The sequence below is a fragment of the Leptopilina heterotoma genome, unplaced genomic scaffold (assembly GCF_015476425.1).
Source record: "Leptopilina heterotoma isolate Lh14 unplaced genomic scaffold, ASM1547642v1 Lhet_169, whole genome shotgun sequence".
Taxonomy (NCBI): Eukaryota; Metazoa; Arthropoda; class Insecta; order Hymenoptera; family Figitidae; genus Leptopilina; species Leptopilina heterotoma.
The window spans coordinates 617027-636632 of record NW_025110885.1 but is presented as its reverse complement, the minus strand read 5'-3'; the positions used below and the strand labels follow the sequence as shown (position 1 = coordinate 636632).

Below are 19606 nucleotides of genomic sequence, written 5' to 3'. Positions count from 1 at the left end.
TATTATTATTATTAGAATTACCATTATTCTTATTATTGATATATAATTGAATAAATAATTATTAATATATTATTTTCGGATATATTTCAAGAGAAAAATATAAGACAACAAATCTTCCTTGAAAGGTATTTAGGGTGTATTATTTGAAAACTCCTCTTGAGAGAAGCTTTTTTTCTGCACTTTTATCTATATATAGAAAATAAAAGTCTCATTTTCTTCGTATTTGTGTATAGAAATAAAATAAATTGTCAGTAATGATTGAAATTGTTTTTGAGAATTTTTCTTTACTATATAGTACGCTGTTTGGCTTCAATAATTTTTCACCTTTGCACGCGCTGATGTTTTGAAAATTTTCATTATATATGATGGCTCTGATTAGGTCCTTGGAGAAAAGAAGTCGATTTTTAAACAGCGTTTGTCCCCCCCTCGCAAATTGGGGTCAATTTTCGATTGGTCCTAATTAGGGCCCTTGTTAATTAAGGCACATTTTGTTTGTTATATTCTGCTGTTTTTGAATATTTTTACGCACCATGTTGGGTGAAAATTTTCCCTAGGATTATTGTTCTTGAAATGCAGGCGTGCATAATGAGTGTGTCAGGAAATCGATTTTTTCACAGGCGAGCTTTTTTATTATGCAAAAAAATTTTTCTCTAGGACCTCATTTGAATATACGAGTTATTTAATGTTTATTCTTTTCTTTAAAGTTTGGCGAAAATATTCACAATTTTTTAAATGTTTTGAAAGAGAAAAATAAAGAAAGTATTTTTTAACACTGTTCCAATTTCAATTATTACTGTTTGAAAAACAATTAAAAGAAAGAATGTTTAACAATGTTCCAATTTTAACACTGTAGTTAATGCTTGGGAAAAAAATTAAAAGAAAGTATTTTTAACACTGTTCCAATTTTCAATTATTTATTAGTGTTTGAAAAACAATTAAAAGAACGTATTTTTAAAAGTGTTCCAATTTGAACAATTAATGGTTTAAAAACACGTTTGAAATCTCGAATTAACGGAGATTAAATATAATTAAATAAACTAAATAAAAATATAAATATTTTGAAATGTATTTTTAATTTTTAATTAACTAGTTAATTTATTTTTTTTATTTAAATAATTTGAGAGTAAAATTAGCTTCAAAAAATATATTAAAATACTTTTTAAAAAAGTAATTCTTTGAATTTTTTAACTACTATTTTTCTTAAATAATTTTAATTATTTTTTTGTAATTATTTAAATTTTATTTAAATAATTTGACATTGAAATTAGCTTCAAAAAATATATTGAAATACTTTTTAAAAAAGTAATTCTTCGAATTTGTTAACTATAATTTTTTTTTAATCAAATTATTCCCAATAATTACAATTAAATATTATAAAAATTCGAATATATTAAAAAATTTTTTAGTTTCAGTAACATCCTCAAAATTAAAAAATCTTTAAAAAGAAAATTTGGAAATGAAAATTAATTAAAATTACCTTCAAAAGTGATATTAAAATATTTTTCAAAACAAAATATTCAAAAATAGCTTAAAAAATTCTATTAAAATTCTTTTTAAAAGAGTAGGGGAATGTAGTCAAGGTTGGCCTACTGTCTAGGTAGGCCACTCGCGTTTTTTTGTCAAGTTCACTAGCGCCACCTACGCGCATTTTTGTCGAAGCTTGTCTTAGTGAAACCTAACTTTTTGTTCAATTACATTTTCGGAAAATCGAAAATTGTGTTTTCTGTGACGTCGGTACAAAAAAAGCTCAAAAAAAGTTTTGTGCATAATGTGAAAAACCATTAATAAAAGATAAAAAACAAATTGAATCATCAAGGCAAGTATGCAGAAAATTTGTGGGACTCATGGTTGAAAGGAAAACAAAGTAAAAAATCGAATCCCGAAACGTATTTCTTTATGGTTACAACAATTCGGTAATGTTACTTACTGTCAAGGTCGGCCACTATGTGTTTAAAATGCGCAAAGTTGAGGACGAGCTACTTCATTTGCAAAAACTGCAATTCTGTATAACTCATAATATAATTGATCATCTTATTAATATTTTTATTTAATTTTATTAATATTTTAGTGCAAAACTTTTTTTTATTTATATTTATTTTTTTATATTGTTTATTGTTATTATTTTGTTATTTCATTAAGTTACAAACTGTAAACAATAAAGAATCAATTTTCCGTAACTCCAAACATGTTATTTTATTTTTTAACGATTAATGCCCTTTGAATTTTAAACATGGCCGACCTTGACTGTAATGGCCAACCTGGACTACAAATTTTTTTTTTTTTAAATCTTTATAACTTTTTCATTTTTAAACCTGTCAATTTACTTTGTACAGAAAAAATGTTCCTATTAAACAGGACTTTCCAACCATATACTTCAATTGTCCAAATTCATTTTTAAAAAAAAGTTATAAACAAAAGTCAAAAAGGTGGCCGACCTAGACTATGTTCCCCTAATTAATAGTATTTTTTAAAATTAAAATTTTTTAATTATTCTCAATATTTTCAATTAAATAATATAAAAATTCAAATGTCATGAAAAAAAATTAAATTTTATGAACATTAAAGATTTTTGAAAATCTAACATCAATAATTTTAGAATTATTAGTAAAATTTTGAAAAATGAATAATATTCAAAATTTTTAATTAAAATTCATTGAAGAATTGATTAGTTTTCAAATTATTCAAATTTTATTTAAGAAATTCAATAATTTTCGAAAAATTACATTTGAATATTTATAGAAAACTAATTTTTTCAATTTTTTTCACAAAAAGTAAATTAATTTTTTTAAAATCTCCGTTTTAGACTTACCTTAAAATTTTTCAGAAATCAGTTGTTTTTATACGTTTGCAATTAAAATTGATTATTTTTTAAATATTTACCGGATATTTTTTTCCAAAAATTCAATTATTTTCATAAAATTTTACTAATTTTTAATTATGTGAAAAATTTTCAATTCTACTCAAAAAGTATTTTAACGGAATTCAAATGCTTTAATAATTTGAAACTATTGCATTTTTGTACTTCTAATTAATTCTTCAAAAAATTGACTATTTTTTAAATATTTGCCACATATTGTTTTTCAAAAATTCAATTATTTTCTATAAAATTTAACTAATTTTCAATTATTTGGAAAATTTTCAATTCTACTCCTCAAAAGTTGTTCCAAAATATTTTTAAAAAATTTATCTTATAACGGAGTTTAAATAATTTAATAATTTGAAACTATTTTTGATTTTTAATTAATTAGTTAATTAACTTTTTCTTGAAATACTTTGAAATTGATTACTTTTACTAATTAGATTAAAATTTTTTGTTACTGATTTTATTATTTTATTTGTCAAATTTTTTACATTTTAATTTACTGACGCAGTTGGAATAATTTAATAATTAGAAAGTATTTTTAATTTTCAATAAATTAGTTAATTAATTAATTTTTTTGGTTAAACATAATTGAAATTTATTATTTTGTCGGAGTTTAAATAATTAAATAATTTGTTAACTAATTAATTAGTTAGTATATAATGATTAATTAAGTTAATAATAATTTAAACATTTTTTTCTTAATTTAACTTTTAATTAATTCAGTTTAAATCTGGGTTTAAATGATTATAGTTTAAGTACTTTAATAAGAAACTATTTTTAATTTTTCATTTATTATAGTTAATTAATTTTTTTGTTTTCACACATTCGAAATTTATTATTTTAACAAAGTTTAAAATATTTTACAATTTGAGACTATTTTTCATTATTAATTTAAGTGAACTATTTCTTCTTGCCTTTATAGATAAAAAATAATTATTAGTTTCGAATTATGCGCAAAAATTACTATTCTTTTTTTTTATTTTTAAGTACATGTTGTAAATCTTAATAATGATTTTTTAACCAAACGGTACTAAAGATTTTAATTTAAAATTCAAATATTTTTGTAATCAATGTTGACACAGGAAGTAATAATCTTTATCAAGAAAAATACATAATATTTTATGTTTATTAATATTTTATTAATAATTTTATTTTAATATTATTTATTAATATTCTTTTTTGAAAATATTTTTTTGCAGGAAAAATTATCAGATAGAAAAAAATTAGAAAAAATGACAAAAATTAGAATTTTTTTTTTATTTTTACTTTTACTAATTTTTTTTTTAAAGACATTTCATGCGCATTTGTAATAAAATGTATGAATTGATTTTTTATTAAATCCTGACACATAAAAAGAACACAGACACACACACACACACACACACATACAAACAATGTAGAATGCAGGTATAGAAAAATATAATTAACGGGCCTTTATAATTCCCATGTCGCATGATAAAAAATTAAACCTGTATATTTTTGATTATTATCAAGAAGGAACTTTAAATTGTAAAGTACACCGTTGACGATATAATGATGTGTGAGGGGGTGCTAGTTTTTTGTTGGAAAAAAGAAAATGTTCCCCTATATATATATATATTTATTAATTTCTGACTTGCGCAGTAAAATTATAACACGAAGGTGTTTCTTGAGACGTTGATGAAAATATTATAATTTACTGTTAGTGCACCACTCAAGTTTAAATCACGCATTTAGAATAATATTACACACGACTCAAAATAAAAAAGAATATTAGAAATTCTTCAAGATATTTTCTTTTTCACAGTAAATTTTTTTTGCCAAAAAGAGTTTATGTATTGTGAGGCAAAAATTAATTTTATGTAATCACATTTGTGTTTTTAGATCGAAACATAAAATTTCTTTTTAAAAAACTTTTTTTTAAATTTCTATTAACTTTTTTTTTAATTTCTTTTTAAAAAAAACTTTTTTCATTTCTTTTAAAAATACTTTTGTAATTTATTTTAAAAATACATTTTTCATTTCTTTTAAAATTACTTTTTTCATTTCTTTTAAAAATACTTTTTTAATTTTTTTTTAAACACTTTTTTGAATTCTTTAAAAAATACTTTTAAAAATACTTTTAAAAATACTTTTTTTAAATTTCACTTTTTTAAAAATAAAATTTCTTTAAAATAAACAAGTGCTTTTGAAATTTAACGACCAGTCTCTCGGAGAACGTATTGTCCTGATTTCGTAGGTTTCTCTCTCTCTCTCTCGCCCTCTCTTCGTCTTTCTCTCTTTAAAGTAATTATAAAATTGAAGAAATGGGCGAAGAAAATCACATCTGGCAGACATACTTGAACGATGAATTCGCACACATAGGCAAAAGGATCGAAGATCAACTGTAGGTATAGTTTCACTCCCTCACGAAAAAATATTTTCCACATTTTTTTTTAATTTCCTTTGTTTTATTCGAAATTGTTTGCCATCAATTATATTAATTGCATTAATTGTAATTTTTGTGATTACTTTTTTTATACCAACTTTTACTGTTTACAAAGTTAAAGTAAAACTGGTCTAAAATTTCTGCGTATTTCTGCTTTACAACTTTCACTATTTCCGGAGTAAATTACTACGTTCGAAGTGCATTTTACTAATTTGCACTAAAATGAACTTTGTAAATAGTAACATTTACTTTGGAATTAGTAGAAATTACTTTTTTTTTCTATTCTTCTACTCTTTTATTTGAAGAAATGTTTATTGATCCAGAAAACTTCATTATTACAGGAATTTTTATTATATTTTTTTTTAAATTATAGGTATTTGATTATTAAGTAAATATGAATTAAATAATAATTATTTAAATAATAAATATGAATGTTGTAGTTATTTTTAATAAATATGAATATAAAAAATGTTTAACAATTTAAAAAGAAATAAAAAATAAATAAATGAAAATAAAAAAAAACAATGAATTCATTAAAATAATAAAATTATATTTATAATTTAAATAAATAAATTTTTTATTTTAATAAATTTTTTAAAAATAAATATAGGGAAAGACAAATAAAAAAATAAATAAATTTTTTGTTACTAATTATTGTCCCATTTGACGATAATATAAGAAAATAAATAATAAATAAATAAAAGAAATGAAAAATAAATACGTGAAATAGTTCAACAATAAAATAGAAAAATAAATTTGAATAATAAATAGAAAAAAGAAATAAAAAAATATTAACAAAATAAATAAAATAGCAAATATTGGAGGAAATTATGCTGAATTAAAATAATTTATTTGCAGCGTAAAATAAAATTTGTTGTTGTTCTGAATTTGTAAATTTTGTATATAGAAATTGCTTTGAATCAAAAGCCGCTTTTATTTACGACCATCAGAGACTATTAATCACGCGAGTCATATAGATTTTCATTTTCATCATTTTAATCGGAACCTATATAGATGAGCATATTCTAGATTTGCGCGATATTATCATCAATTTGTGGCATAAAGATCAATATAAAAATTATCCAAGGTGCCTTTTAATAATACTAAGAGCTTTGACACACCTTATTCGATTTCAGTGTATTGACGGCACCTGGTAACGTTGAAGGAGGAGGAGGAGGAGGAGGACAGGAGAAATTAGCGACTCGCTGGAGAAAGTCCTTGGGAAGATATTGCAAGTGTTGGCCAGGCATGAAGTGCCTCGCTTGTCGGAGGGATCTCAAGGGGAAATTTTGGCCCAGAACTCAACTGAGAACAATATCAAAAGCTGAATTGACACCAGCTCCCAGGGGCAATAAGGATAAGGGTCCTGGACGATGGTCGAGGCTTAAAGCTGCATGCAGGTAAAATTAATTAATTAATTAATATTTTTCCTTTTTTTTTACTATTTTTTTCCTTCTTTTTGAAAATTAGTTTTCAATTTACAATTAAAAATTAGGTATACTTGTACAATATAATATATTTATTGTATAACATAATAACTATAAATCTTGTTAATTTATACTCTGTAAATTTGAATTAGTAAAAATATTTACAAATTTCAATTAGTGACTGCGATATTTTTCTTTTAAATTAGTAAATTTTACTGATAAATTAGTGGAAATTGCTATTTACTTGTAAAATTAACAAATTCAAAAGCAAAAAGTTAGTCATTAATTATTAGTAAAACTTACTAAAAATTAGTAAAAATTTCTGTTTATTAGTAAAATTTACAGAGTCAAAAGCAAAAAGTCAGTCACTTTAATTCAAAATAATAAAAATTTTTACAAATTCAAATTTATAGTGTAATTTGTTTAATTAGTCGAATTTTATTTTGATTTTTTAACTCTTGACCAATTTATGATTATACATAAAATTGTTTCTTCCTTCTGTTTATTTTTTCTTCCCTTATTTCTTTATCAAGAAAAATAATTTAAATATTCCATAAAATTGTTTTTATATAGTAATTTTTTGAGAGAAATTCGATGGTCATAAAATAAAAAGGAACGAAAAATATTTTGATTCTTTTTGAACTTTCATTCATCTTAAAAAATTGGTAGCTTTTGAAATTCATACGTAATTTTGTGGAAAATATGTTTTTGAATGTAAAAATCAGTTTTTTCATTTGGAAATCCAAATGAATTAATTTTTACAATTTATGAAACTTTTTTTTTGAAAAAAATGAACTTTTACGCTGAAAATACTAAAAAATAGAATTTTTATTCAATTTTTTTATTTGAAAATTCATTTGTTTATTTTTCTAACTAATTATTTTTAGATCAAGAAAATGCTTCAAAATATGTAAAAATCAATATTTTCATTCAGCAATTTTTTTGTGAACACAAAAACATTCAAATTTTATTCTTTTTGCAACTTTTTTAAAAATTTTTCGAAAACATTCAATTACTAAATTATTCACAAAACTAAATTCTTTGAAAGAATTTTAATTTTCTTCGAAACATTTTAAATTATTTTCGAAAAATTTAATAAAATTACTCTCAATAATTAAATTATTTTCATAAAGAAAATAATATTCATATCAGGAATTAAATTATTTTCAGTTTTAATAATAATCATTGAATTGTTGCAAAGAATCTTATCAAAAAATTTAAAGACAATAATTGAATTCCTTCGAAAAATTTTTTTATTTATGAAAATAATTAAATTTTTGCGAAGAATTTTGTTAAAATCCTAATTAAATTCTTTTGATGAATTTCTTTTAATTTTTTTTTTAAAATAAAATTTTTAAAAAAAAATAATAAAAAATTTTCAATTAAAATTATTTTAAAAAAAAACTTTTTTTAATAAGTTTAATTGAAAATTTTAAAAACAATTGAATTTTTTAAATAATTTTATTAAAATTGTATTGATAATAATTGAATTCCTGACAAGAATTTTATTATCTATAAAAATAATTTAATTCTTGCGAAGAATTTTAGAATTTTTAAAAATAATTTAATTGTTCCGAAGAATATATTAAAATTTTAGGAAATAAATAAATTTTTTGTAAATATTTGAAAATTTAGATAGATTTTTTCTTCTTTTTTATGGCATTTAGCTTCATTATTTTTGTGCTCTTTAAAAATACTTTACACTGAGAAAACTGGAGTATTGGACTAAACATCTGGAGGGACAAATCGTTGATATTTGAGAGTTAGCTATTGGATAACAATCTAAATGTTCAAATACACCATTGACAGATATTCGTGCCATTTCTCTTGGAGGGAAAATGAGTTTATAACAGAGGGACAAATTAACCATCTTGAGAAATCCCTTCCTTATCCGGCGCGAAATGAATAAATATGGCAACCTAACCCCTAAATTAAATACATAAAATGTCAGCAAGAAGACTAGAGACAGGAGGACTAACTGCAGTAGTGGGGGTAGGACAAATATAGGGGGATTATGAAGGCGTGGTTAGATTGCGCCAAGTATCGTGTTTTGATTCTGCACTTCCACTCACACACGCGTGTCACGTATTCAAATATATAATGTAAGAGTGTTGAGATGTGCAGAACCGAAAACAAGATATTTGGCGCAATCTAACTACGCCTTCAGAACCCACCTAATACTGACTCACTGCTGTGAGTGAGAAAACAGCCGAGTTAGCCCTCCTGTCTCTAGTCTTCTTGAATGTCAGAAAAATAATTTCGCGCGCATCAGATCGTACACATTTTCTGCGCAACTTTTAACCCTCAGATATAATGGGAGAGAATATACAAGTAGATTTCCATTATCAATTCAAAATTTATTTTAGAAGGACTATTTAACTCTCTTCATAAGCAAAGGAAACATACACTTTTTGAACCTCTGAATTTGACTCTCCAGTTTTCTCAGTGTATCTAATTTGTTATCTCCACCCTTTGGTAAAAAATCTAAAATTAGGGAAAATTAGCAAAAATTCAAAAAACCGAACTTCTTAAAATTTAACATTTTTCCTTCTTTTTTATGGCATTTAGCTTCATCATTTGTGCTCTTCAAAAATACTTTACTTATTTAATAGTCTCCACCCTTTGGTAAAAAATCTAAAATTAGGGAAAATTAGCAAAAATTCAAAAAACCGAACTTCTTAAAATTTAACATTTTTCCTTCTTTTTTATGGCATTTAGCTTCATTATTTTTGTGCTCTTCAAAAATACTTTACTTATTTAATAGTCTCCACCCTTTGGTAAAAAATCTAAAATTAGGGAAAATTAGCAAAAATTCAAAAAACCGAACTTCTTAAAATTTAACATTTTTCCTTCTTTTTTATGGCATTTAGCTTCATTATTTTTGTCCTCTTTAAAAATACTTTATCTAATTTGTTATCTCCACCCTTTGGTAAAAAATCTAAAATTAGGGAAAATTAGCAAAAATTCAAAAAACTGAATTTCCTAAAATTTAACATTTTTCTTTCTTTTTTATGGCATTTAGCTTCATTATTTTTGTGCTCTTAAAAAATACTTTACTTATTTAATAGTCTCCAACCTTTGGTAAAAAATCTAAAATTATGGAAAATTATCAAAAATTCAAAAAACCGAATTTCTTAAAATTCAACATTTTTTCTTCTCTTTTATAGCATTTAGCTTCATTATTTTTGTGCTCTTCAAAAATACTTTACTTATTTAATAGTCTCCACCCTTTGGTAAAAAATCTAAAATTATGGAAAATTAGCAAAAATTCAAAAAACTGAATTTGTTAAAATTCAACATTTTTCCTTCTTTTTTATGGCATTTAGCTTTATTATTTTTATGCTCTTAAAAAACAAAGTTTTGCATACAGACAGACAGACAGAAATTTTTTTTTACATTTTTCGAATTCTAATGTCTCAAAACGAAAAAATATATAAAAATTTTCAAGTTTGGAGCAATGTACAGACAGAAGTCTGATTTTATTATTATAGATTGCATTGAAAGTAATTTAATTTTCATATAGAATTTTTAAGAATATTTTGAAAATAATTGAATTATTTTTAGAGAATTTTAAATTCTTTTTGAAATTGAGTTTTATGGGAATGTTTGAAAAGATTTAAATTCTTTCCTGTAATTTTATTTAAATTGTATTAAAAATAATTTAATTTCTACAAAAAATTTTAGTATTTATGAAAATAATTGAATTGTTTCGAAGAATTTATTAAAATTTTAGGAAATAATTGAATTTTATGGAAATATTTAAAAATAATTGAAATATTTATATATTATTAGAAATATTATTAAAAAGTTTTTTAAAATTTGATTTCTTCCGAGTATTTTAATTAAAATTGTTTTGAAAATAATTAAATTCCTGCAAAGAGTTTAACTATTTATAAAAATAATTGAATTCTTTCGAAGGATTTATTAAAATCGAGATTAAAATTTTAGAAATTAATTGAATTCTTTCGTGAAATTTTATTAAAATTTTGTTAAGAATAATTGAATTTTTACAGAAAATTTTACTGTTTATAAAAATAATTGAATTCTTGCTAATAATATTAAAATTTTTAAAAATATAAACAATAATAATTAATTTTGTACTTGTAGGTGAATTTTTTAAATTTTGATAATTAAATTATTTAATTTATATTTGAAAATAAAATATTTTGTAATTTGCATAACAATAATAAATTGAATACCACGTTCGGCGCGTAACATTTGCTAGTTTTATAATAAAATTCCTTGGAAGGAATTCAATAAAAATTCAATTGTATAGAATAAAATGTTAAATATCATTTCTTTCCATAAGTGACAGTAGTACGAATCAATTTTGGTCAGACATAATGCCTATAATGTAAAGTTAGCGCGTCAGTAGTGCAGCATAAGTAGTAAAAGTATTTTCGGTCAGACAAGATATTGTAGTATACAAGTAATAGAAGCGCAAAATATAATTCGTCTCAGTAGTACAGCTTAAATTAGGTCAGACGAATTTTAAATTTCGATTTATTATTATTAAATATATTAAATTAATATTATTATTAAAATTCAATTCAATATATGTAATTATTCTTTCAAACGGAGACAAGAAACGTTTTTGTTTTATTTTCTATTTCATTTCGGTCATCAGTAGTAAAAGACGATTTTAGTCAGACAAAACTATTTTAATTCTTGTAATCTTATTACGGAGGTAAATAAAAAGTATTTTTAATTAGATAATTATTATTATTATTGTTATTATAAATTTATTAATAATAAATTATATTAATTCAATATTTTTGGAAGCCATAAAATTATAGTGTATTATCAATTATTATTAATTATGTAGTATTAATTATTATTGTGATAAATAATTATTGTAAATAAAACTGAAACGTATGTTTATAAATTTTTTTTTATAAAATTGTCAATAAATATTATTATTTTTAATTTGTTATTAATAATTTATATTATTGTTAATTATTATGATAAATAATTATTGTAGATAAAACTAAAACTGTATATTTAAAAAATTTGTTTATATTTAATTGTGAATAAATATTTCAGATGCCCTCGTTGGAAAGAGAGGAAGTGGTGCATAAGAAAAGCGAGAGTTGCGCCCGCTGAGAGTAAACCTTGTTGTCCACCTGAACGCCGATTTGGTGCCTTATGTAGAAGATTATTTGCCAACTGCAAATGCAAACGTTCTAATAAAGATAATAACAATGCGCAGCAACGGAGGAAAAGTATACGTGCCAAGCACAGTATCACAAGTGTCGTTGCACCCCCCGTTTCAGAGGTAACTTTTTCTTTTAATTTAGATAAAATTGTATACAAAATACAATAAAATTAATTAAACATTAATATTTTTAAATTAAGGCCCAAGTTACCGTCAATTTAGCAAAAAAAAAATGATAATAAAAATAATCGTTAATTTCAATTTTTAATACAATTTTAATCGAATTCCTCGAAATATGTACTTATTCTTAAAAATTTTATTAAAATTCATCAAAGAATTCAATTATTTAAAAATTAGATGATAAAATTCTTTATAAGAATTACATTTTAAGAAACATTCAATTATTCAATAAATTATTTATTTGCATTTTATTTGTATTTAAATAATTGAATTCTAGTAGATTTTTCTAATAAAAATTGATCTAAAAATTAATTTTTAGCTTAAATTTTAGATAATAATTGAATATTAAAAGCATTATAGCGAGAATTTTTAGAAATAATTGAATTTTAAAAAGTTTTCAAAGTAAAATATTTTAAAATTTGAATTTTTCATACTATCAACTGACTATTCTGTTTCTGTAGAATTAATTTTTTTTTGAAATTATTTAAAGTTTTTATTTTCTAATGAATATTTAATTGAAGAATTTTCGAAGAATTGGAATTTCGTAAAATTGAATTGTAAACAAATGGATTTGAAAATTCTCAACGAACTTTTTCAAAAATTATTAAAAATAATTGATTATATCACTCGGTCATATTCAATCATTATAAGTCGTTGAATTTTAAAAATGTTTTAATTTGAAATTTTTGAAAATCTTAATTCCTATGGAAAAATAATAATGATAAAATATTTTTTTAAAAAAGAAATTATTGATGTTTTCGAATAATTTTATTCGAATTTATATTTAATTAAAATTTTTGCAATATAATTACTCTAACTTTTATAATTACTTGTATACCGAACGCACTGGTCTTGAGGAATTTTAAATTAATAAAATTATATTCTCTTGATTTTTAAATGAATAATTATTTTCAGGAATTGAGGCCCAAACTTCCTGACGTTCTGGTCGAGCACAATTCATTAATGCGTGGAGCAATTCCTTGTCTTCCCACTCCTCTCGCATGGTTCTGTTTTATATGGAATTTATTAATACCTGGAACTGGTGAGTCCTATTTATTTATTATATTATATTATTTATTATTTTATACTATTTATTATATTATAATATAAATTAACAAAAAATTTCACATAAGAAAAAAATTAACATACTTTATCGTGGAAAATGATAAAGAAAAGCAATTATTACTATTTTTATTAATAAAATATTGAAATAATAAAATAATAATTAAAATAAATATATATATATATATATATATATATATATATATATATATATATATATATAAATAATAATAAAAACAATAATTAACAAAAAAATCTTTACTCAATAATTAACTAAATAATAATAAATGAAATAAACAAATTATTTTGTCGGTATAGTAAAGAAAGTTTACGTCAGGAAAAAACTGATTAAAATTTTACAAATATATACAAATAATAAATTATTATTTATATTTAAAAATATTAATATTTAATAGTAACAATTTATTATTATTTAAAAAATTTTTAAATAAATGAAATATTATTGATAAAAATATTGATTGAAAATTAATTGGATAGGAACTTTTTGGAGTGGATTGTTTAATCTTTGCGTTGGTCAGCCGAGATTTTCTCCTGTAGCAAGTGGAAAAGCAAGATTTGGCGCTTTTATTGTAAATTTATTCGTGGGAGTAGGTCAACTTTTTACCATATTGTTTTGCCTTGTTGGATGGGGTTGGAGCATCTGGTGGGGAGTCACAATGATTCGTCTTGCCAGTGAGTTTAAAAAAATATTTACTTATTAATTTTGATCAATTCTTACTTCTTTATAGAGGAAGTTTTTTTTAATTAAAAACCACACTGAGAAAAACTCTATTTGATTCAAAATAGACGATTATTAGAATAAATAAATATTTAATTGAATCAAATAAATATTTAATTGTATCAAACTAATATTTATTTACATCAAAAATTTTTTATTCTAGTAAATTAAATGGTACTTGCTTTAAACAATTGTTTTTGTTTCCTAATTTTTTTGATACTTTTTTTTAAATGTTTTGAATTTTAAAATTAATGAAATTCTAATTTAATTTTTTCATGTTTTGAAAATAAAAAAAATTAATTAAACAAAATAGTTTATTTCAATTCAAAATTTTATAATTTTCAATTTGAAACAATTTAATTCTTGCGTAGAATTTTATTAAAATTTTTATAAATAATTGAATTGTTTAGTAGAATTTTTTTTAAAGCTTTGAAAATAATAAAATTTATTCGAAGAATTGAATTAAAATTTTTTTGGAAATAATTCTTAGGAAAAATTGTTATGATTTGTGAAAATAATTGAATTCTCACGAAGTATTTTATTATTTGTGTAAAATAATTGAATTCCTGTGAAGAATTTTATTATTAATGAAAAAAATTTAATTCTCACGAAGAATTTTATTAAATTTTTTGAAAATGTATAAAATTATATAAATTATATAAACGAGTAATTAAAAATTTGTAAAATAATTGAAATTTATTATTTTATAAAAAAATAATTGAATTGTTTCGAAGAATTTTATTTCAATTTTTAGAAAATAATTGAATTTTTTCGAGAAATTTTATCATCTATATGAAAATAATTGAATTCTCGATAAGAATTTTAGAAAAAAATCTTGGAAATTATGAAATTTTGTTTAAAAAAAAAAGTGTATTAGAATTTTATTGAAAAAAATTTAATTTCTTCGAAGAATTTTGTTATTTACAAAAATAATTGAATTGTTTCAAAAATTTTTTTTTACATTTTTTAAATAATTTAATTTTTGCAAAGAATTTTGTTCTTTATAAAAAAATAATTGAATTCTTTTGAATAATTTTATGTGAATTTTTAAAACAATTGAATTCTTAGGAAGAATTTTATTAATGTTCCTAAAACAATTTAATTTTTGCGAAGAATTTTATTAATGTTTCTAAAATAATTTGATTCTTGGGAAAAAATTTATTATTTATGAAAATAATTGAATTCTCACGAAAAATTTTATTACAGTACCGGCCAAAATTGTCAGTCCACCCATTTTTGAAGGAATGAAAAAAATTTTTTAACATAAAATTTATGAAAACTCAAAATTTTTTTGGTTTATATTTTGAAAGACAATAAAATTTTGAAAAGAATAAGACCTCACAGAAGTTATTTGACCAAAATTTGTAGAAGATATTCTTAAAAATCGTCATTTTCAATGTTTTACAAAAATTTGAATAACTTCTAAAATAATGAACGCTTTTTAATAATCTTAGGCTTATTTTAAAGGTCGTTTTCTACGGAATAAGCATTACTTATAGGCATTAACCTGTAATTTTTTATTTGGAATAAGCATGACGTCAAAGTTGGACAAAAAAATTAGAAAAATTTGAAATAAATTTTTTGTACTAAAAACTATTCTAGAACATATATAAAACATGATATGGTGAAGATTTTTAAAGAAAAGTTAATAAAAAAATATGTTTGAATTTCAAAAATTATTTTTCTTTTAATAATATTATTTCAAATTTTTTGAATTTTTTTGTCCAACTTTGACGTCATGCTTATTCCAAGTAAAAAATTACAGGTTAATGCCTATAAGTAATTCTTATTCCGTAGAAAATGACCTTTAAAATAAGCCTAAGATTATTAAAAAGCGTTCATTATTTTAGAAGTTATTCAAATTTTTGTAAAACATTGAAAATGACGATTATTAAGAATATTTTCTACAAATTTTGGGCAAATGACTTCTGTGAGGTCGTATTCTTTTCAAAATTTTATCCTCTTACAAAATATAAACCAAAAAAAATTTTAGTTTTCATGAATTTTACGTTAAAGAATTTTTTTCATTCCTTTAAAAATGGGTGGACTGACAATTTCGGACGGTACTGTAATTTTGTTGAAAATAATAAAAAATAGGAATTGAAACAATAAATTGAGTATCTTTTAGAATTTAATTATTTTTTGATAATTCCAAACGCTTCTAATAGTGAAATTTTTTCTAAAATTTTAATTGAAATTCTTTTTTAAATCAATATTTATCAGAAAGTTCTACGAGAATGCAATTATTTAAATACGAAAATAAATAATTGATAAAAAAAATAGTAAATAAATAGTAATTGATTTCAACGAGAATTAAAATATTTAAATAAAAAAATTAATAATTGATAAAGAAAAGTAAATTGTGTAAAAAATAGTAAAGAGTAGTTTTTAGTAGATGAGTGCAAAGTCTGTTTAAGTCAATTAAATATTTTCTCCAAAAACTGAAATTAGTGGTTTGAATAAAATTTATTTGATCTGAATAAAAATTATTTCGTTCAAGTGAACAAAATAAATTTGCATCCAACAAATACACAGAATAATTATTATTATTTGACAATAAAATATTTATTTGTCAAAATAAATATTTATTCAAAATAAATTTGAATCGAATTCTTTTTCAGTGTGGTAATAATAATAATTATGAATAAAATTTTTACTAGTAAATCTATAAATAGTTGATGTAGTTAAATTGTTTTACACTCTAGTATTTTATCGAATTGGACCATAAAAATTTGTTCGTAAATAATAATAATTAGGTAAATTACTATGGTTGAAATTGAAAATTTTGTAAAAGGAAACTTGGTATAATTTATCAGGGAAATACAAGCGCTTTAGAGACTCGGAAGCTGTGAGTGGAGATCTGGAAGCGAGAGCTGGTGAACCAGCAGCATTACCGCCAGGAGTACCGAGTCAAGCTTTGCGTGGCATTGAAAGGGCACGATAAACTTCTTCCTTGCATATGCTAATTGCTATTAAATACATAGTGAACGCATCTTCCGGTCTAACGAACTCGAAAGTTTCAAATTTCATAATTAACGATTCACTCAAAAGTGAACATTGATAACAACATTCAGGAACTGCTTTCAATGAAAGCGTTTGCAAGTTTCGTCTTTCCAAAGTTCTTTATCTTTTTGACCAAATTTATCATTACGTTCCTGATTTAGTTATTTAGTTACTAATTAGATAATATTTCTATATTATCGTTCAATTTTTTAGTTTTTTAATTTTTTTACTTTTTTACTTTTTTACTTTTTTAATTTTTTAGCTTTTTTAATTTTTTAAGATTTAAGTTTTTTAATTTTTTAATTTTGAAAATTAAGATTTATTTTGAAACGTTTTGAAAAACGGTGGAAGAGATTATTAATTTTTAGAAAAACTTATTTTTTTTATACAAATATTTTATGTGAATTGAATATACATTCAATTTTTTATCGTATTATATTTTATAGGAGAGATGGTGTATTATAAATGTTTAACGACTGACGATTCAATTTGGTAAATATACTTTGGAAAGGCATCTTATGTATTTCATATTTTTGCATCGATAAATTATTATAATTATATACATAATATTGTTTACGTAGTTGTAAATAAATAAAAAAAAATATAGCCACAGTTTTTACAAAATATGAACTGAATTTCTTTAATTAAATTTCTTTTTAATTCCTTAAAAAAAAGTGCTTTTTAAACATTTTTTCAAATTTTTTTTTCCCTCACTGACAAGAGATTTATGAAAAAAATAGTATGAATGATAATTACCTTTTTTTTAATGCCCAGTAGAAAAGAATCTTGACACTTATATTTTTTACTTTCTAAAAATTTTTATTTCTCAATTTTTATGATCATAAATATATTTCCAGAAAAATTGTTTCCATTGTAATTGACTGTTTTTTTTTTCATTATCATTAAATTGTTCGAAAAAAATTAACTTTGCAAAATTAATATTTTTTATTACTATGGAATCCAACAGAAAAAGTTTTATCTTTATTTCCTGTTTTGAAAATATATCAGAAAAATGTTGGTAATAAAAGAAGAAAGTAAAAAAATAATAATAAATAAAATACTTTAGAGTATTATTATTTAAAAAAAATAAAATATGTCTAAAAATTATTATAAAAAATAGTTATTTTTTTATTAACATAATATTGAATAGATTTGAGAAAGAAAAAAAAATATTTCCAAATCTTACAGTAGTTTTTTGTTTTGAAATGTTTTGGAGTTTTAAATGAGGTTTTTTTTTTATTTTCAAGTCAACGTGTGAACACTTTATGAGATTGATTTATCGATTTTAGAAAAATTCTCATTTATTTTCACAAAGGCATTAGAACGATGAAAAAATTAGGAAAAAGTTTTTAGAATATATTTTAATCTTATTTTTATTTTTATAGAAAGAAACTACTTTAAAAAAAATTCTTTTTTGTTTTCAAAAAAAAATTCCAATATTACAAAGAAGTTATTTTTCAAATTTTAATAGTTTTGTTTCAAAAATAATAAAGAAAAGAAAATTGGAGAATTTTCAAAGAATCAATGGACAATTTCAAAAAGTGTCACACTAAGAGTATATTCATTGGAGTGGGTATGAATTTTTTTTGGTGTGGGTGTCAATTAATTGAGTCTTTGACAATTGAATATATTTTTGAGTAGTATATAATGTTTTAATGATGTGACTCCACAATTATGTAAATATGCACAAGTAAATATTTTGTTATTATAATTAAGTGTTACAGTGTTGTATTGTGATATTGTTCATAATAAACTTATAATATTTCCATTATAATTAATAATTAAAATTAAAGAATATTCTCTACATCACTAAACGATGGCGATTACTATACAGCAACTTTTATTTTTTTTCATTATTATTATTAATATTTGTTTTTTTCTTTATTTAGTATGTCTTTTACCAGAGACGTTTTTTTTTTTTTTTTGACTCATGGATTAGTTTCTTTTTTGTGTTAAATATCCTTTCTCTCCTCAGTATCAACTGACATTCACATCAATACACATATTTTATTTCTCTGATGGTGAATTTTTTTATTCAAATAACATGAGAATAACTTCAATCGAAGTTAATTTGTGAAAAAAAAATGAAATATCAGGGGAGAAAATTTGTGTAAAAAAAATAGCTTTAAAGCGAATGAAATAAAATTTCAGCGCAGGCATTATAATTTCGTAATTAATCATTATAACAATGAGAAGGTAATTTTTTTTATTTCCCTTAAAATTCATTTTTGTTTATGAATGAATTTTGGAAAATTTCTCCTCATTGCAATTATGATTTTAAGAAAATTATTCGTGCATCATTTATTTAAACAAAAAGAGTTTTTTTTGTTTAAATAGATAAAATTAGAGATTATTATTATTCGGATCATAGTAATTAATGATAAAAATAAAATAGTGGAAATGAAAATGAAATGGACTCATAATAATATGAAATAATAATTGCCGATAGTACGACATCGATAAAGAAACGATTTTAAATCGTTGATAAATTAATTGATAAATCAGTTGATAAATCAGTTGATAAATTAATTGATAAATTAATTCACAAATCAATTTATTGTTAAATAAATTGACAAATTAATTTATTGTTGAATCAAATTTATTTGATTTGTCAAATTTATTGGTAAGTCAATAGTTAAATAAATTGAGAAATCAATTGATGAATCAATTGATAAATCAACTGATAAATAAATTTATCGAAAAATCAATTAAATTCATTGATTTAAAATGAATAATGAATAACAACTTAAATTGAATAATCGTAAAAAAT

At 21.8% G+C, this 19606-nt stretch overlaps 1 protein-coding gene across 3 annotated transcripts in view; it reads left to right on the top strand.

Annotated features, from left to right (window-relative positions):
- LOC122499546 (protein stum) overlaps positions 1-17022 on the top strand; it is a 74179-nt gene extending 57157 nt beyond the window's left edge. For all 3 annotated transcript variants that reach the window (XM_043607965.1, XM_043607967.1, XM_043607966.1), the window contains 5 exons: positions 6407-6670; positions 11741-11972; positions 12948-13074; positions 13593-13787; positions 16650-17022. In XM_043607965.1, the coding sequence (XP_043463900.1) occupies positions 6407-6670; positions 11741-11972; positions 12948-13074; positions 13593-13787; positions 16650-16777 (946 nt within the window). In that variant the 3' untranslated portion in view covers positions 16778-17022. The remainder of the gene's footprint in view (positions 1-6406; positions 6671-11740; positions 11973-12947; positions 13075-13592; positions 13788-16649) is intronic.
- Positions 17023-19606: the final 2584 nt, after the last annotated feature.